Source organism: Nylanderia fulva, unplaced genomic scaffold (assembly GCF_048542155.1).
Source record: "Nylanderia fulva isolate GAGA-0341 unplaced genomic scaffold, ASM4854215v1 Scaffold5, whole genome shotgun sequence".
Classification (NCBI taxonomy): domain Eukaryota; kingdom Metazoa; phylum Arthropoda; class Insecta; order Hymenoptera; family Formicidae; genus Nylanderia; species Nylanderia fulva.
This window is the reverse complement of record NW_028190587.1, coordinates 4,478,362-4,496,956: the sequence shown is the minus strand read 5'-3', so window position 1 is coordinate 4,496,956 and position 18,595 is coordinate 4,478,362. Positions and strand designations below refer to the sequence as shown.

The window sequence follows — 18,595 nt, the reverse complement described above, 5'->3', positions numbered from 1 at the left end:
AAATCTTTGAAAATCTAACGGAAAATGATAAGAAAAATTTTATAGGACAAAATGAGATGTCGAATATAGCTTTTGGGTTCAAGGTCAGCACGTTTTGTCTTTTCGCGATCATCGAACGAAGTTTAAATATACATCGAAACGTTGACCTTTTCCCTTCTCCACGCTTAGCTAATTCTGATAAATTTAACAACGCGGCTGAACAATTCAATAGCTTGCATACATATAAATGCAAACTGTTAAAATCACGTTATTAACTATTAACAAACGTGAATATATCAATAGAACAATATAAAATTATATTCCAAGCACAATTATGATTTACTAGATAAAATTATCCAGTGGTTAAACGTTTTCCTTTCTTATTTTTAGTAGCAAATATATACATATTCTTTGTCAAAAAGTCTTTTATTAATTAAATAAAATTTATAAATTAACATCAAAGTTTTATTTTTTTATTGCATTATGGGGAGAGAGATGAATGTACATATATTTTTGATCTATATTTTAAAAGATATAAAATTAAAATAATAAAATAAAAATAAATATATCTATATTAATAATACATTTTCGATAATTGGCGTTATTTCTTGTTGACATGGATAATGCGTTTTTTCTTGAAGAATTGCTTTCAGTGCTAATGGCAGAGAGCTAATGGTAGCATTGAAAGTAACATTCTTCAAAAAAGAGAGAAAAAGAGAGAGAGAGAGAGGGAGAGAGAGAGAGAGAAACGTAACAGCTATTATGTCAACAAGAAATAAATGTCAATTATCAAAAATATGTTATTAATAAAGATATATTCATTTTTTATTTTGTCATTTTTTGTAGCTTTAAAAATATAAATCACAATGAAAAAAAACAGCACATTTTCTGAATATTTATTTTTTGGAGACAATACACCGACACAAAGCTAAACATCCTGAAAAACGCTGTTTAGTACGAGATAAGAAACAATACGTAATAAAAGTAAAAAAAAAATAAAATAAAATAAAATAAAAAAAGGAAAAAATAATTACACATGAATTAAAGTTGTACCGCGTGGTGACCTCTATCGCGTTGATGCGTATATAGATAATGAAATAAGGCAATTAACGTCCTGCTTTATCGGCGGGACGAGTTTCGAGTCAATGACCGCGATTGAGAAGTGCCTGACCTATTTATCACAAATGTATGTATCCAGCTTGCGCATACACGTGAGCGTGTGTGTATGCGTTATGCGCTCTTTATCCTATTATTTTTATCCTATTTAGCCAATTCAATCTTCGAGAATCTCGCTCATGCTCATTTTCGCGGGGAGGCCTTCTCAAAATAAATTTGTCTCCTCTTTATCTAGATCTAAACTATCGATTCTTTCTTTTTCCCTGCATCGCGAAGTCACATTCATCGATCATCAAGAATTTTTTCTCAATCGATTCTCGAGTATTACTGCGTATCAGCGATGTTCACATATATTTATCAGCGGATCAAATCGATTTGGATTTATCAAAGATCGCGTTATCAGCAAATGTCGCGAATAGATTTCGGCGTAAAAATAATCGGCACGATTCGATCAACACGAAACAACAACGAATTGGGCAGCTCGTTATCTGATCCTTATCGCGCAACATTTATAACCGCGATGTATCGTACAGGCCTACCTCAATCTGCCATAACCTCCTTATCCGGAACAAACAAACAGGCTCGAAACGTTAATGCGTTAGGTCGTTAACGTCATATCCTCGGGAGATAAGGGTCATTCCTCGAGGACGATGCGCTTTTGGAAGTCAATGCCTTTGCGGGCGATCTGACGACACGGGGGAACGAGCCAGCTCTGACAGCTCGATCGTTTGACATCGCGTGACAGCAATTCCGAGGCTGAATCGTGAATGCGATTAAACGTTCGCTCGATATTGCACGATTTGATAAAGTATCGCGAAAACGACCTAGAACTACATGACTAAGAGAGAGGGAGAGGCAGGAACTGGCTCGTCGCGCAAAATAATAGGAGGAAGCACCACGTACCTGGAGACTATTGAATATATTAATTGCACGTCGTCCTGCGTGCGATGATATTATCCAGACGTAGATAGATCACCGGGTCGGCCTCGGCGGGCGAACTCCTTTTGTCACAAAACACTGCACATGCTGTCACGCGACCCGGCGCGCGATCATCGCGTTTACTCGTTGTCCTGATCGCGTCGAACTGCTCGCGGACGTCGCACTAGCTGTCACGATGCGTGTGAAGCACGTATTACGCGTGAGAACTTACGTTTTAACCAGCTCCGACCTCCTCGCGTTCGACCGAGGTGCGCAGTGCCGCCATATTTCTTGTTGTCCCGATGATTTCCGCCGACTCGGCCGCGCTCGGCCGCGCTCGGCTGTGCTCGGCCGCGGTGGCCTCGGGAGCCCGCTCGACTGCGCCACGAGCATGCGCAGGAGCACGAGTCGCCGAGAAACTTCGAATTTCTTCTAAAAGTCGATTTGAGTGAATTTCATCGAGTCTGCTTAGACGAATCGAGGAATAAAATTAGCAGCGCGGCCGGAACCAAGCATTCATGTCTACGAATGTCACGACAGACATAACAGACGTGAATATTTTGGTCGCCTTAGCGACTAATTTCACTGTCGATTCGTCTACTCGCCGGACTTGATGAATAATTGACTCTTAGAAGTCGAAGCAAGCCGACCCGTCGCGATATTCACGTTTAAGAACAATGTCTAGTGTATTAGGATAAACGTCTGATACTTTATGCGCTGCTCGTAAGTTACTTTTATGAGATACAAGCACGAATAGTTCGGAGCGACGTGAACGCGATCCTCCGCGCGACGCGTCCATTAACGACTGTGATTCGAGAGTATCGAAGAGCGATGGGATCGATACTTCGAGATATCGCAACGTCACGACTCTTCGATAGATTTCGAATCGCGGTCAATCATGGACGCGACGCGACGAAGTCGTGTTTATGTCGCTGTGTACTTTTTTCCATTGTGATTGTTTACAAAGTGAATCTCGCGTGTGAACAAGTATCAAATGTGTGTCAAGTTGTTAAATAATCCCGCATTGTGTATAATCGCCACTACCATGACTTCGATCAGCGATGATACATCTCTAAACTCTGGAGCTGCGTATTTCCAGTCAATTTTTACAAGTGTTTCCAGGTATGTGTATGCATGTAAGTACATAATATATGTCATCGTGTACAAATTTATATACGTTCATCCTATTTATTATAATTGTTTAAATATATATAAACCATATGTAATATTTTATTGAAATGTGCTAAATTGTCGAAATATTTAAAATGGTAAATTATAATGCAACAATGAAATATATATAATATAAGAATAATAGAAAAATTTCTGCATAAATAAGCTTTAAGTAAATTTTTATGCAAAAATAATGAAAAATCTATGTATAATAAAATATATACTTATTTAAAACATTCACATTGTAACAATTTCTCTATATTTAATTACAAATTGTTGAAATTATTTAATAGATGAATATTTATTATATATAAAACAAAGATTAAAGACTAACAATAAGAAATCATATATGTGTAAATTTATTATCATAAATATATACTAATGATTATGGTTATAATATAAGAAGATGTTTTCCTTGAAAATTTATATATATGTATATATATTTTAATATCTTTAGCAATATTTTTTCATTTTCATACAATAACGTACTATACGTTATCATTTATACTTGTCAGTGTACTATTTCTTATACTGATATAATATTTGCCGAGATGACAGTAATTTATAATTTTTTTTTTCTAAAACTGTTATAAGATTAATGATTTTTAATATTATCAGTGATAACATTTTCAAAAATTGCATTTAAAACTACATTTAACATTTAAAGTATTTTTTCATATTGGAAAATAATATTCTTATTAAATCACAATATAATGTATAAAAGTGTTATATTATTCTTTATGTTATTTTGGGCAAACAGTATTGTATAATTAGTATAATTGTAATCGAACTATAATTTTATTAAATTTGTATTTCGCATACTTGAATTGATTATGCAATAATACATTGCAATAATATCATGTCATCGACGATCGGTCATATCAGTCAGCAATCACCTGTTATTCAACAGATGAAAATTTATCTACGTTTACAGACCCGAAATCGTATCTCATTGGGATAAGGTAAATACAAAAATTCTTCTATTTAAAAATAATTTGCATACCTCACAGCTATTCAATTAAAAATAATTTTCAAATAAAAAATTATTTTGAGAATTTAAATACAATTATCATGCTTGTTATTGTTATATCTAAATAATGAAATAAATATACAATTTGTAATGAATTTATCTTGTAATGGATAATGAATATGGATAATAATAAATATAAATTTAATGGATAATTATAAATTATTATAAATTACTTTTATTTTATGTATTATTTATTTAAATCTGAAAACAGTTAAAAGAATTATTATATGTTTATCATAATTATGACAATTTGTTATATTCTCATTGTTTTATAATTTTTAATTTTTGTACTAATTTTTTATATTATATTTTTTCATATTATTTTCTACATATTCGATTGTTGAGAAATATAACTTTTTTATACAATATTAGTGTAATTCACAGAATAGTTAATAGATGACACTACGAACATAAAAATTTGTTTCAGTTTTTTCAGAATTACATGTATGTAAAATGGATTCATTAACGAGAAAATAAATTATAATATTAAATTATAATTACATATTAAATTTTTACATTTAAAATTTTTATATTTAAAATTTTTTACTTTAGATTTTTTAGAAAATATTTATTTTTTATCAGATTAATGATAATATAAAATTATACTGGTTCAAAATTTTTTTAAGAAGATATATGTGTGTGTACGGAATTGTATTATAAACTATTCATTTTTTTACATTTTTCAAAAAGAGATCTGCTATAAAACATGAATTATATTTAACATAATGTTTATGTGCATATAATGTATGCATTTAAAAATGACACAATTAATAGATTATTTAATATTATACAAATCAAAAATTACAATCAAATAAAAATTTGATCACTCAAAGCATACTTGCTTTCAAATCTGATTGTGAGTCTAATTACATAGCGCAAGCGCTATAAAAATTAATTTTTTTGCCATTGCAATGATCGCGTTACGTTCACATGAAGGAAGAGGGCGAGGGAAGGGGACTTAATTGCACAGGAATGCGAATGGAACGAATTCATAAGAAAATCCGCTTACTTCCATTACTTCTTTGGTAAAATCCTGTTGCGGGTTTCGTTCGCGACGTTCCCTAGGGAAACACATGGAGGGATGCGACGGATTACTTTGTTCCTCGATGATCACGTAATTTCTCCGATCACGAAGACTTCGGAAAGTCACAAATTAAATTTTTGTATCAATGTGATTAAAAGCAATTTTTTTGTACTATATAAGTTTTGCTTTTTTTTCTTTTCGATCAATTATCGTAAAAAAAGTTTTGTTTTTTTCTTCGGTTGTCACGTCGACGATTTTTCTCCTATTGCAACTTTATCATTGGTCGCAGTCGTGGCAGGCCTCCAGCACGTGATATTGTCGCAATCTGATTAGAATTGTTAATGTTGTCGCAATTAAAAAAAAGTGTAGCAAAAACTAGCTTACGTTCAAATTAACTTGTTTCCTTCTTTTGTATCTCTTGCTATTTACCACATGTTGCTCTAAAATTACTATAAATCTTGTTAAAAACGCGCAAAATATATATTGTATAATATAGTTTTCATACTTTTTTGATTTAGTGTCGCAGTAATTTTTATCAATTGCTACGTTTCATAATGTACAATTTTATCTTTAAACTCTTTCGAACTTATATGAGCTTATATTATTGTACAATGAAATTTTTTTTAATTTTATAAACGCAACAATTGCATCAATGACTATCTCTTTGTAAAACTGAAGACGCGATAAAAATGCGCGTCGTAGCTTTTAAATAACCAGGTCGCGGCCAGCGTAAAAGCTCGGGAAATGGGTTACTGGCGTGACCAGAAAGCTCTCCGATTTCGTGAAAAGGGGTTGGAAGGAATGGACGAAATATAGTATAAGCGACCGAAGAAGGATGTTAAGTCTCCACGAAGACCCTCATCGTCTGGCTTAGTTGGATGGACTTTAGGACCATCTACTCCCTTGTGACGAGGGATAAAAAAGGTTATCATAGTAGATGCTCACATATACACATACACAGAAATGTGCGCGCGCACACACACACACACACACACACACACACACACACATACACACACACGGTTTCTGACTATTATAGTTAATCTTTGTTTTATAATAAATGTCTACATATAATAATAATCTATTAAATAATTTCAACAACTCGTAAATTAATTATTATAGAGAAATTGTTACGATATTAATGTTTTAAATAAGTATTTTGTTACACAATATATTTTTTACATTAGTTTTGCATAAAAATTTACTTAATGCTTATTTATGCATAAATTTGTCTCTACGCGCTATGATGACTACAATTTATCATAAAATTAATTGCGCCTTTTTGAATGAGGATTATAACAAAAACTTTATCCAAACCGATTCATATCGGTTTAGAAGACAACCTTGGGCGGTTTTGCAATAATATATTTATTAGACCTATCTCTCATAAAATTTATTACGGCTACCGAAAACTATATATACATATACTCGTTTTTGCAATCGTGAAATACGAAAGGATTATATATTTTTATTATTATTATTTAATTACATAGGTATGTTATATACACTTTTATTATTTATTTATATATGAAAAAGTCTGGTTAGAAAATAAAAAATATGATCAAGCCTGTCACAATAAATTACTGGCACGCGTACAACGGCACAATGACGGCATTATGATCGATGTCGTTAAAACCATATCCTTGTCCTACGTATGATGTATATGCAAGTGGAAGTATATTTTGCTTCTACGCAGATGTTTTCAACAATGCGTTACTAATAACTATTACTTTAATTCTCTTAACAACTATATTAATATTTTAAATTATTAATGATTAATACTTAACAAGTATTGCTTTATCTTTCACATGAAAAGTCAATATAATTTTTTTTCATTAATTTTACTTTTTGATCTCTATAATTTGTTCGCATCTATTATTTTCAACCATTTAATATTACAAACTGTAGTTTCCTTATCTTTTGAAACAATAAGATGTTAAAAATACTTAATGTATAAAATTTAATTCTACACTTTATAATATTTTTTAAATGTTTTTATGAAAAAAAGTATATAGAATTTTTTACAAACATTGTTTAAAGCTATGCGTATCTTGTTAGTCAACGTTATATAATTTAAAATTTATTTAAGCGTTTCATTCATAATAAAACAGTTTCATATTTGGAACGTATTTTTGTGATAACATAGGATTTCGGAAAATCGCAGCGTGCAAAATGCATAATCGTGTGGGAATGAACAAAATAAATCCCACGAGTTGACATACTAACAGTTAGATAAAAATCTAGCCTTACATCGTAGGTGTGGTCTGATGTAGAATAATTTTTATCGGTGTAACGTTGTATTGCGATATGGTTAATGACGACTTATCGGCCAGTTCTCGTTAATTATGGAAACCGAGTCTGAAATTGCATATCTGGAATTAATGTTCTCAAAGATACATAATCTTTTAAATGAGCGTGATGTTTTACTTGTTTGCATAATTCTCGCAAGAAAACAGTAAATGACGAATAATTCAACGAATGAGAAAAGTGCTGCAGAATGCATACTTTTTATTGGCTTTTAGTGATAAATTTGTTGATACAAATTATTTCCAATATTATTTAAATTCTTCATTTAATTTGGTTTTGTATCTGAACAAAATATGCTTTTATCAATAATTAATGATAATCGATCGTGAACAATATAATCCGCTTTGAAGTTTCAGGAAGCAAATTATGTTTTCTGGGTCGATAGACTTCTACTTTGTCATTATGAGTCAGATAAATGCAAGCGCATAACGAAATAAATGACCTTAGATTAGCCTCGTCGCGAAACTGTTGCCTTTCTGCTACACGAGGTTATTTAATTCTTCTTTTACGGTATTTTAGAAGTAGGAAATATGATGACGCAATACGTCTACCCTTGTTCTACATTGTGCCTTTATACCACCGGCAATCGTTTGTTTGACAAAAACAATGGCTAGAATATTTGGCGCAGGGAATGATTTCATTTTTCCGCGTGTCTCTCTCTTTGCATGCTCTTATTTTTTAATTGTTACAACGTGACACGCGAACAAGTGACCGGCGATTATTGATGCTTTTAAATAGAAAACAGGTTTAGCTATACGGGGCGATTTACGAAACCTATTTAATTAACATAAATAATATTGCAAATTGAATATTAATTTTGCAAGTATGATTATAAATATTGGAAATAATTAACACATATTCTTCTTATTATATTTGCTCAGTAAAGATACAAGAGATCGATCAAAAAATAAATATGTTTTCTTACATATTTGGCTTGATAAATTTTAGTATATTTGACTTTATAAAAATTCTTATGTAGATAAAATTTATCATTAAATGTTACACATAAAAATTTATTATAAAATTTGATTTTAAGTTAGCATATCTAAATTAAATGGAACTGATTATCTCTATCAAAAATTAGATATTATATAGAATGCACTTTTAAAACTAGGGGAAGAGGGTGGAAGTAAATGCGATTACTATTGGATATGTATTTTCTATTAATAGATGTTTACGATTTGAAGTTAAACTGTACGTCTATTAAAATGCAGAGATATCGATTTATTTAATACAAATAAGAATTCTAAACTTGCGTGATCCATATACGACGATTTTTAATATTTTAATTAATAATTATACAAGCTACCAACTATTTATAAAAATTGAGGTATAAATTCTTTTTCTCACATCTGGAGATATATAAAATTAATAATAATGATATATGTACGTTATAAAAAGATGGTAATACATATGAATAGATTTATGATTGTTAAACGGATATAAGCAGTCATTCGGTACACTATAAAAAATACAGTACAATAATCATGTTGTTTTATTAAGAAATTAATGGTTCACTCGATATTTACGATTAAATCGTAACGTGACTTGTGGTTAAATTTTGAATTTTATTAAGATTATATTTTTGAAAGTATGCTTACCTTGAATATACATTATATGTTTTAGAAAATTTCACGATTCGATGATTCACGTATTGTCCTTAGAGTTATGTTGCGATTATCAACATCGCTGTTGTTTCATAATGTAGCTCCTATATTTCTGCATATAAACGAAACTTTATATATGTATAAATATTTTTTAAATATATATTTAACAAAATATTTTATTATATTGTATTTATGCCACAATTGAAATGCAACACTGATTTACTATGCAAGTTCATGAATTTGTGATCAAAGCAATATGATACTTGCGATAGAAGTTTGATTGTTCTAAATATACTATTAAATCATGTAAATTAATATAGTTATATAATGTATATTTTTTTTATTAGCATTTCAGAATAATGGATTGAATATCTGATAGCAATTATTATATGTATATTTAAATGCGCATATTATTCTGTATTCTTTTTCGATAGAGTAATATTATACTTACATAATATCTATATTACATATAATATTTTTGTATTTAAATGTAGCAATATAATATTAACAAATTGATTTTGATATATATTTACAAAAAATAATATTAAATATTAGAAAATAATAAATAATAATTTCGACATTTTCGATCAGAAAAGTTTTATTCATTTAAACTTAAAGTACATCCATAATTGGAAGTTAATTTGCTATTTATTCTGCATGTATTATTTATCGAATTAATGTCATTTCTATTAATATATATGTGTTAATAGTATACAAGAATTCGGACTATGAAGTATAATATTATATCTATCAACGAGAAGGGCTTTTAATTATATATGTTTTGAATTAATTAAGATATTGGCTCAACATGACGATTACTACGAGTAATTGCTATAAATGTGTTGTAATTTTTGCGAAGAGATCTAATCACTAGATTTCATTGGATGAATGCATAATGTAATATAAACGGATAATAGCTTATAATTATCTAATGAGTTATACAAAACTTGACAGCGATTTTGTTATAAATTATAATTTTTTATTTTATTTAAATATTTTTTATTGATATGTAAATTATTATTTAATTATTTACGTGGTATTTTATTATCACGTTATATATAACTTTTTTATTATCAATTATTGGGATGGAAAATGTCAAGTGTACATAAAATTAAATACTCTAACAGTCGAATAAGTTGTAAATGTATATCATTACTATCATACATCTTCCTTTTCATAGATGAAAAAGATATTTAACTTATGACATTTTCTGACGGCTCTTATTAGTCTTTTTCAAAAAATTACTAAGTCAGTGTGTATAAATATACAGAATATACATTTTCTTTTTGCTTTCTTTTTCTTCCTCTTTTAAATTTCTTGGCGCAAATGTAGATACGGAAAATGTGAATCAAGGACGTATTGATTTAAAAATATTGCATATCTTTTTTTCTTATGGATAATTACTTTATATTAAGTTAATTAACATTACTATATTTTTGACAGCTAAAAAAGGTGATACATATATTTACATTTAATTACACAGAGAAAGAACATTTTATATTTATTTATACTACTTGTATTATTTATTAATTATGTATTTTTATATTCTTTTCTATAAATAAATATAAAGAATATAAGATAAAGTTTTGATTCATCTGTTTTGGAATAGAAATTTTATATAAAAATACAACAAAATTTTATTAAAAAAACTGTTACGCAAATTAAATATTTATTATTGACATTTATTAATTAGTCTATATTTTTTAAAATATTTAAATTCTAAGATTGGAAAACAAAAAATATAAATCAATTTTATTTTATTGTATTTTAAAAAGACAAAATTTATGGTGTGTATGATTATAAGTATAACACATTAATTTAATTGTTTATGTGTGATAAAGAGATTTATCTTTTTTTTTAAATAGCAGATTAATATGATAACTAATAAATAATTTCAAGCGCATTCTTTGTTGACTAAATGACGAAAACAAATTAATTGCATTAAATAGACTCATATTTCATATTTATCTTTATATGCATATATTAATAATTATATATAATAAATATATATAATAATTATATATAATAATTATATATAATAATTATATATAATAATTATATATAATAAATATATTATTAAATTTAACACATTTACGTTACTAGGTAGAAACGTGTATTGTCGACGGTAATTAAAGAATCATTAATCTCTTGAAGAAACATCAAGGTTCTATCCACGATCAATATAAAAAAAATAATTGCAGTACTACGTAATAATTAATTCCTACGGTAATTTGATAGGCGTGTTTTCAAATACTGATATAACAATCCTATACTAGCGATATTGATGACAACAGCCTGATTTGCCTTATAAATATATATGTCATCGCAAAAACAGTTGGGCATACACTGAATTTGAACGGAATTTTTTTAAGAATTATATTACATATATTTCCAGCTTTTAGAAACTTCAGAATAATATTGCTAATTAAATTCTATGAAAAATAATTTGTGCGTATATTTTGTTAAAAATTACTTGCATTATCTTTGCTTGCAATAATGTAAACATCAGTTTGAAATTACAGAAATTAATCTCATATTCTAATATTGCGCAATTAAGCTCTTTGTTGTATATATGTTTTGCAAAGAAACATACATATCAATAAAGATGATTATTGATTGACCATTATGTGCATCTATTTAAAACCTTACTTCGTACAGCAAACATTTTTAGATTTTGTATTTTGCGCATAAAAAAATGTCCAAAAATATTTAGATATATCCGAATTTCTAGAAATTTATTGTTAATCAGTAGCCTTTTTTTTCTACACTGCTATTTATTTTTTATTTTGAAAACTGTATATTGCGATGTGTGTATGTGTGTGTGTGTGTGTGTATAATTGCGCAATAGCGTTTTTTATGCGACTTGTTATCCACTCTATAATAGTCGCTATTTAACATTATTAAATATTCATTTATGCTTGTTCTTTTTTTTACGTTAAATAAGGTATGTCTCTAATGAAATATATCGATATATTGATTTAATGCACATCAAAATTGTCGTCAGTAGTCAGGACAGCATTTCATTCTTAATAAGCAAAAGAAATCTATGTTTGTAAAAAATCTATGCATAAAATTTTTATATTGCTTATTACTAATGCTGTATTATCAAACATTGTAATATTCTTATTATCACCGTCTTTTTTGAATGTCTAATGTACTTCTGTTTGTGTCTAAACTCTATAAGCGCATGATATTATTTAATATTTTAACAATATTCTAGGCGTATTTTTAGAATATTTAATATTCTAAGAATACGCCTAGAATATTAAATAATATCATGTGCTTATAGGGAATTTATACTTAACAGATAAATAAGTGAAGCTAATTAAATATGTAAATTACATATGTATATACATATGTACAATATCGATTTAGAAAATAGAAAATAATATATTATTTTATTTAATTTATCTAAATAAGCTGTCTGATTTTTTCTAGAAAATTTGTAGCTTCTTTTGTATGGATTTAGGTATTACTTAATTTGACTCATGTGTTTACAAACAAATCTTCTGTTGGAATTCGCATATATCTGAGTTTGATATAGTCAACGACCTAACCGACAGTTGTGGATTTACTGTTTGAAGAAGTGACATAAGTTATTTAATCTTATAATTTTAAATTTGGATAGTAATAAAAAATGGAAGTTTTAGCGATTGCAAGTGTAATTTTTTTCGTAAAAGTTATACTATGTTGCACATTATTGCGAAATTGTAAAACAAGAGATAAAAACGTAAAAAAAAATGTAAATATTGGTGAAAAAATATGCAAAGGTAAATTAAAAAGTATTAATAAATTCATATCTTGCTATTATGTTATTTACTTTAACTATTTATTTATGATAAAAGATTTATAAAATAAACAACATAAAAATAAATTTATGACAAATAGATAACGAATCTCTCGACTAATATTACAGCTGTTTATAATTAGACAACATTTTAAATTTATATTTTATTATAAAACAGAAATAATTAGTTAAATAAGCTATATTATATTTTGTTATTATTTAAAAACGGAAATTAGTCATTTTTTAAGAATAGCACTAAATAAAATATAAAATTAGATTCTGTTACAGAATCGACGGATTCACCTTCTAAGCCACCGCGAGGTGTCAAAAAGGTGAAGAAAGGTGAAAAAAGTGATCATTCGAATTTATCAAAAAATATTACAGCGAATGATGTACAATCCGAAATATTTGGCAATTATATAAGGTTATATATAACTATATAAAAATATTTTGCAAAAACTTTATTGATTGGTTTACTTATGCATAAGTACAAATGTTTTCATCTATTTCATTTGTTTACAAAATGTATTAAAATAGTATATATAGAGACATTTATTAACAGAGAATAAATAATATTAATAATAATAATAGATTAATAATAATAGGTCCAAAGTTTATAAATCTTATTGTAATAAATGTCAAATGGTCTCATCTGAAGAAGAGGCTAGATTCCGAGAAGAAAGTATACAATCTGAAAAACACTCTAAAGACGCCTTGCGTGTCAGCATTAAGTCACAAGAACAAAAATCATCTTCTGAAATTGGTATTGATTCATCAAAATCAATACTGCCGACTTCAGAAGTGATAAAAACGATACAGTTTAAGGTCGTAACAGATTCTATGGAATCTAAAAATTCGCAACAATTACACAGGTTAGATTATTAATTTTATTAATCTTTTCTTAATTTTTTATAATTAAGAATCGATATTTCTAATATTCTATAAATTACATTTAAATAATATTCAATCAATTAAAACAAAATTAATGTAGAAAACAAAATTAATGTAGAAATAATTTTTACTTTATTTATTTACTTTATTTTAAATACTTTCGCGTAATATTATACATATAATAAAATATAATAAATGCGTTCCAATATTTTTTTCTTAGCAAAAATATTATAAATGATGAAACTGAAACAACATATATGAAAATGCCTACGAACAAAGAAATTTTGACATCTACGAAACTACGGTCAAAAAATTCACCATTTCATAAATTACGAAAATATTTTGTAGCAGGACTGCATCGAATTTTTCGAATAAAAAATTAAAAATAAATATTAGTGATGAAAATTAGAAAACATAATGTCAAGATTAACTTAATTAAACGAACGATTCAGTCAGCGTTCTTTTAAGAAAAAAGAAAATAATCTGTTCAATTTTTTGATAATTTTTATAAATATTTTAAAGCCTTATAATACTATTACAGTACTATTAGTATAATACTATTACCTTGTCTAAATATGTAATGTTTTAAAGACAATGATTTTTATTTTTACTGCTAAAAATGCTTGAAATAATTTAAATAATAGATGAATAGAGAAAAAAAATAATTTTATTATAATTTTTTTATATTTAATTCATACATAATGTATGTTTTTATTTTATTAATTTTGAAATCTATATTTTTAGTACATATACACTATATGTCTAAATTTGCTTGTCGTTACAACTGTTTCTTTTTTTCATCACTATATTATATATATGCATTATAGACTTACTTTGAGACTAAATACTCTTAAAGTGATAATATTTTCGTATATTATTGGAAAATTTATACGAAATTTTTTTCTTATGTTAAGTTTCTTATGAAACATTTTTTCAGTTTTAAAAGTTTTAATTATTAATTTTATTGTAATTTATTGTATAATCGCATGAAATGTAAGATTTTTACTTGATTACTGTTTTATTTTATAAATATAAGTAATTTTTAAAAAGGACTAAAATTTTTATTCTTAATGAATGAATGTGTGTGCATAGAAATACATTTAACTATTTTTTAATACATTTTAGACAATAAGAAAAATAATTAATGGAAAAATTAATATAACTATAAATATATATTTTTTGTTAAACAATGTACAGCATAGTTTCTATTAGCATAATATCTATTAGCATAGTTTCTATATATAAGTCATTTATTATTAGTATATATTATTCGTTTATCATATTATATTTATGATAATACCAGGAGTAAAAACTTCAGCTACATGTATATTATATATACATATTTATATACAAATCTTACAGTAAATATATTCAAAATGTGTGTTCTGCTTCCAAATATTCGGTTGTGGTTTGTTTAGCAATGTATTATTGTCACTATTGTCCTTCGAGAAGTATTCTAGCAATCATCGCGTTTTGCCGCATAAGTAAAATTGCTGCTTAAATAGTAATAGTGAAATCGCAATGTGGTGGTTTAATAAAACGATAACTTGTAGTACAACTGCATTTGCTGCAATATTCTATTGTGTTATCATAGTGCGTAATCGCAAGGAGAAGAAGGAAACAGGCAGTAAGTTGAAATTGTATTTATTGAATCAAATTCGCTTTGTAAGACACCGTTTACTGGTTTAAAATATTCATCAAATAATATGTTGTGTAGACAATAATTGTAAATATATCAACAATGTAATATATCTTATTTAGGGGCCGATGACAATAATACAGCTTTTGAAATTAAAATAGCTAACCCATCTTCGCCTAATATACATAATGGAAAAGTTTTTGCTAAGAATTCTCTCTCGGCTAGTCCAAATAATGTGCCATTGACGTCAAAAGTTGGACAAGTCGTATCTCATTTGTCAAAACAGAGTGCATCTAATGCTTTGGTAAAATCACGCAATAAAAAATTATTCTCGATACAATTGAAAACTGAAAAAGGTTGTAATTCAATTGTTTTGAATAATTCTAGGTAAAGTATTACCTAAATTCTTATCAAATAATTTTAATTCTTAATAATGTTAATAATTTTAAAAAATTAATATATTAAATAAAGCGAGAAAATTGTCACTTTACAACTATATACATATTTATTTTTGCTATCATTAATTACACTGTGATAAATAATTTAATGATCCGATTTTCACGCATACAAATCTGTCATAAAATTCATGAATTTAAACAATTACACTTTGAGTAGTAAATAATACATTAACTAAAAATCTTTTATTTATAGTTTTTAGTTTTAAATGTCTTAATTGAATCATAAATTCCAATTCTTTAATCATATGTAGATAAATTTGTTTGTATCATTTGAATACTCATTTTTCAAGATTATAATAAAATTGTGAATTTAATATACTTTTTGTATTGTTATCTTATTTTTATTTTTTACTAATAATATGTAGTACATTATAGATTCTTTACACACGATGATTCAAACGAAACGATTATACTAAATAATATCGCTTTTCCTTGTGAAAGTGGATTTGGCAATATGCAAGATAATTTGAATCATTCATTAATTATTCATATTGATGATTCGTCGGACTTGACAAATAATAAAACCCAAATAAAAATTTTCAACAAACCAATAAAACAATCGATGCAAGATGTGCTCAGTATTTCTACGAATTGTTCTACTAATAACAGGTTAGATTTCATTAGTGTTATATCTATTTATTAGTAAAAATTACACATATTTAACATTTTTTAAATGTATAATTAATATAATGAAAAATAAGAAAATATAAAATAATTTATGCCGTTATTTAGAAAACTTGTATTATATATTATATAAAGTATCTCGTTCGAATATAGCTTGACTTTTAATATAATGCACTTGCGGCTCATTTGCAACTTTTTCTAAAAGTTCTGATAAAAAAATGATTACTTAAACCATATTTATGAAACTCTTAAATTTTTAACCTGTGTGAGAGAGATATATTTTGTTATATAATTTTTTAAATATTTTTACTTAAAAGAAATAAAATTTTCGAAATTTGTGCTATAAATTATTGTATATTAAAATTAGTTTTTTTTATTACGATATTTATTATGATTATAGATCTGCCAATTCAATTATGATCAGCCAGAATGAAAACCAAGGAATTGGTATCACGATTTCACCGTTCAATAACCGGCACATTGTGAATCCTATTATAACGTTTCGTGGAAATCGATCAACGAATACAAACCAATGGACAAAAGAAATAGAAAAAAATGATGTAACTGTTATAATCAATGCTCCTGTATAAACACAACAAAAAGCGCCAATATTTTTAAAAAAATTTCATATTTCTCAGAAGTGTTGAATCGATTTCTTGTTTTCAGAAGAAAATTATATTAATTGTACGTTTGATAATGTGTTAATGTTTTTTTCTATTTTTCTAAATTAATGAAAAAAATTCATTTGTTTTATATATTCTCGTATAATTTCTCGTAAAAGCACAATAATTGCTACTACTTATTTTTAATAATTATATAAGAATATTTATAATTTATATTTGTCATTCTTATATTCCTGTGAAATCTTGTTTATTAAAATAATTTAAATTTTTTGTAAAATTTTTATCTTTTAAAATGTTATTTATTATATTTATTGTAATTAGATATATTTTAATATGATATTTTATATAAGAGAAAAATTTTTGCAAATATATATTGTGTAACACATATATCTATCTAATGTTTTTATAGATTTATATTTATATTTATTATATTATATTATAGATATTCATATTTTTCATATAATATACTTTATATATTTGCTTGTATTTTCTTTTTTATTAATTGCTTTAATTATATTTTAATTTTTAGGTAAATTTATTATATGTGTGACATTATTACATTTATAATTTATTTATATGCATATTCAATCGTGATCCTAAAGATATGACAAATATACTCTGCGAAAGCAAGCATTTTATATAAATATCTCTTTATAATATGATAGAACTTTTTTATTCGCATTATTCACAATTTAAGTATACATATAACTATATAAATATTTTTGTAGAATATATTTATATATTCATATGTTATTGTAAATATATTTCTATGAAAATATTTTTACGAAAACTTTTCTTATATGTGAAAAAATTGTTATATATCTATATAATCTCATGTATAATTATAAATATAAATCTGTATTTATACTTATATATTTTAACGCTCTTTCTTTTTGAACAATAAAAATTCTTATGAAAGTTTCTTGCAGTCTATTAATACAATAAAATTAATTTTACCTTTATCGATTCCTTTTTATATAGTAAATTTAAACACATTTCCTTTTATACAGTAAATCTAATAAATAGATTAATTATTGTTAAAATTTACAAATCTAATAATATTTTTAAAATAGTAGCAATAGTTTCAAAACATGCGCTATGGATTAAAAAAAGAAATTGATAATTTTTGTTGTGATAACATTTTTGCATATATCCCTTAACATTCCATTAATTGGTGTCAACAATCTATTGCTGATTACAAAGTTTATTCATGACAAGCGTTAATTGCGATATGACGTGGATGATATTAAATCACTTACAACATATGTTGTAGATATTTACAAAATTTGTATATCAGCGTTGAGTAAATATTATAATATTCTGCATATAAAATATTTATTTTAATTTATCATGTATTCAGATCATGGTAAAGTTATATTATATGCGGATTATACGACAATATTCAATGATGAATGCTTAAGC

The 18,595-nt window shown here is 26.5% G+C and overlaps 3 protein-coding genes across 4 annotated transcripts in view; 2 read left to right on the top strand and 1 right to left on the bottom strand.

Moving 5' to 3' along the window:
- LOC114941589 (uncharacterized) overlaps positions 1-2,309 on the bottom strand; it is an 86,430-nt gene extending 84,121 nt beyond the window's left edge. The window contains exon 1 of the mRNA XM_029316599.2: positions 1,999-2,309. The gene's annotated coding sequence lies outside the window, so the exon portion shown is untranslated. The remainder of the gene's footprint in view (positions 1-1,998) is intronic.
- Positions 2,310-2,932: 623 nt separating this feature from the next.
- Positions 2,933-14,373, top strand: LOC114941701 (uncharacterized). 2 transcript variants are annotated; one of them, XR_014925707.1, is made up of 5 exons: positions 2,933-3,135; positions 12,621-12,921; positions 13,215-13,362; positions 13,544-13,810; positions 14,050-14,373. XR_014925707.1 is itself a non-coding variant. In XM_029316789.2 (5 exons), the coding sequence occupies exons 2-5, from the start codon at positions 12,789-12,791 to the stop codon at positions 14,210-14,212; spliced, it is 699 nt and encodes a 232-aa protein (XP_029172622.1). In that variant the 5' UTR covers positions 2,933-3,135; positions 12,621-12,788; the 3' UTR covers positions 14,213-14,373. The 2 variants fall into 2 exon arrangements, 1 of the variants encoding a protein (XP_029172622.1); XM_029316789.2 differs by having other exon boundaries at positions 13,227-13,362.
- Positions 14,374-15,221: 848 nt separating this feature from the next.
- On the top strand, positions 15,222-17,404 carry LOC114941702 (uncharacterized). The gene is made up of 4 exons (XM_029316790.2): positions 15,222-15,456; positions 15,591-15,855; positions 16,302-16,535; positions 16,951-17,404. The coding sequence occupies exons 1-4, from the start codon at positions 15,351-15,353 to the stop codon at positions 17,138-17,140; spliced, it is 795 nt and encodes a 264-aa protein (XP_029172623.1). The 5' UTR covers positions 15,222-15,350; the 3' UTR covers positions 17,141-17,404.
- Positions 17,405-18,595: the final 1,191 nt, after the last annotated feature.

Bases quoted from the DNA above. Each gene is read 5' to 3' on its own strand.
- LOC114941701 (XM_029316789.2), top strand. From the start codon at position 12,789: ATGGAAGTTTTAGCGATTGCAAGTGTAATTTTTTTCGTAAAAGTTATA. The intron at 12,922-13,226 runs GTAAATTAAAAA...ATTCTGTTACAG, and splicing joins TGGTGAAAAAATATGCAAAG to AATCGACGGATTCACCTTCT. The intron at 13,363-13,543 runs GTTATATATAAC...TAATAATAATAG, and splicing joins ATATTTGGCAATTATATAAG to GTCCAAAGTTTATAAATCTT.
- LOC114941702 (XM_029316790.2), top strand. From the start codon at position 15,351: ATGTGGTGGTTTAATAAAACGATAACTTGTAGTACAACTGCATTTGCT. The intron at 15,856-16,301 runs GTAAAGTATTAC...AGTACATTATAG, and splicing joins ATTGTTTTGAATAATTCTAG to ATTCTTTACACACGATGATT. The intron at 16,536-16,950 runs GTTAGATTTCAT...TTATGATTATAG, and splicing joins AATTGTTCTACTAATAACAG to ATCTGCCAATTCAATTATGA.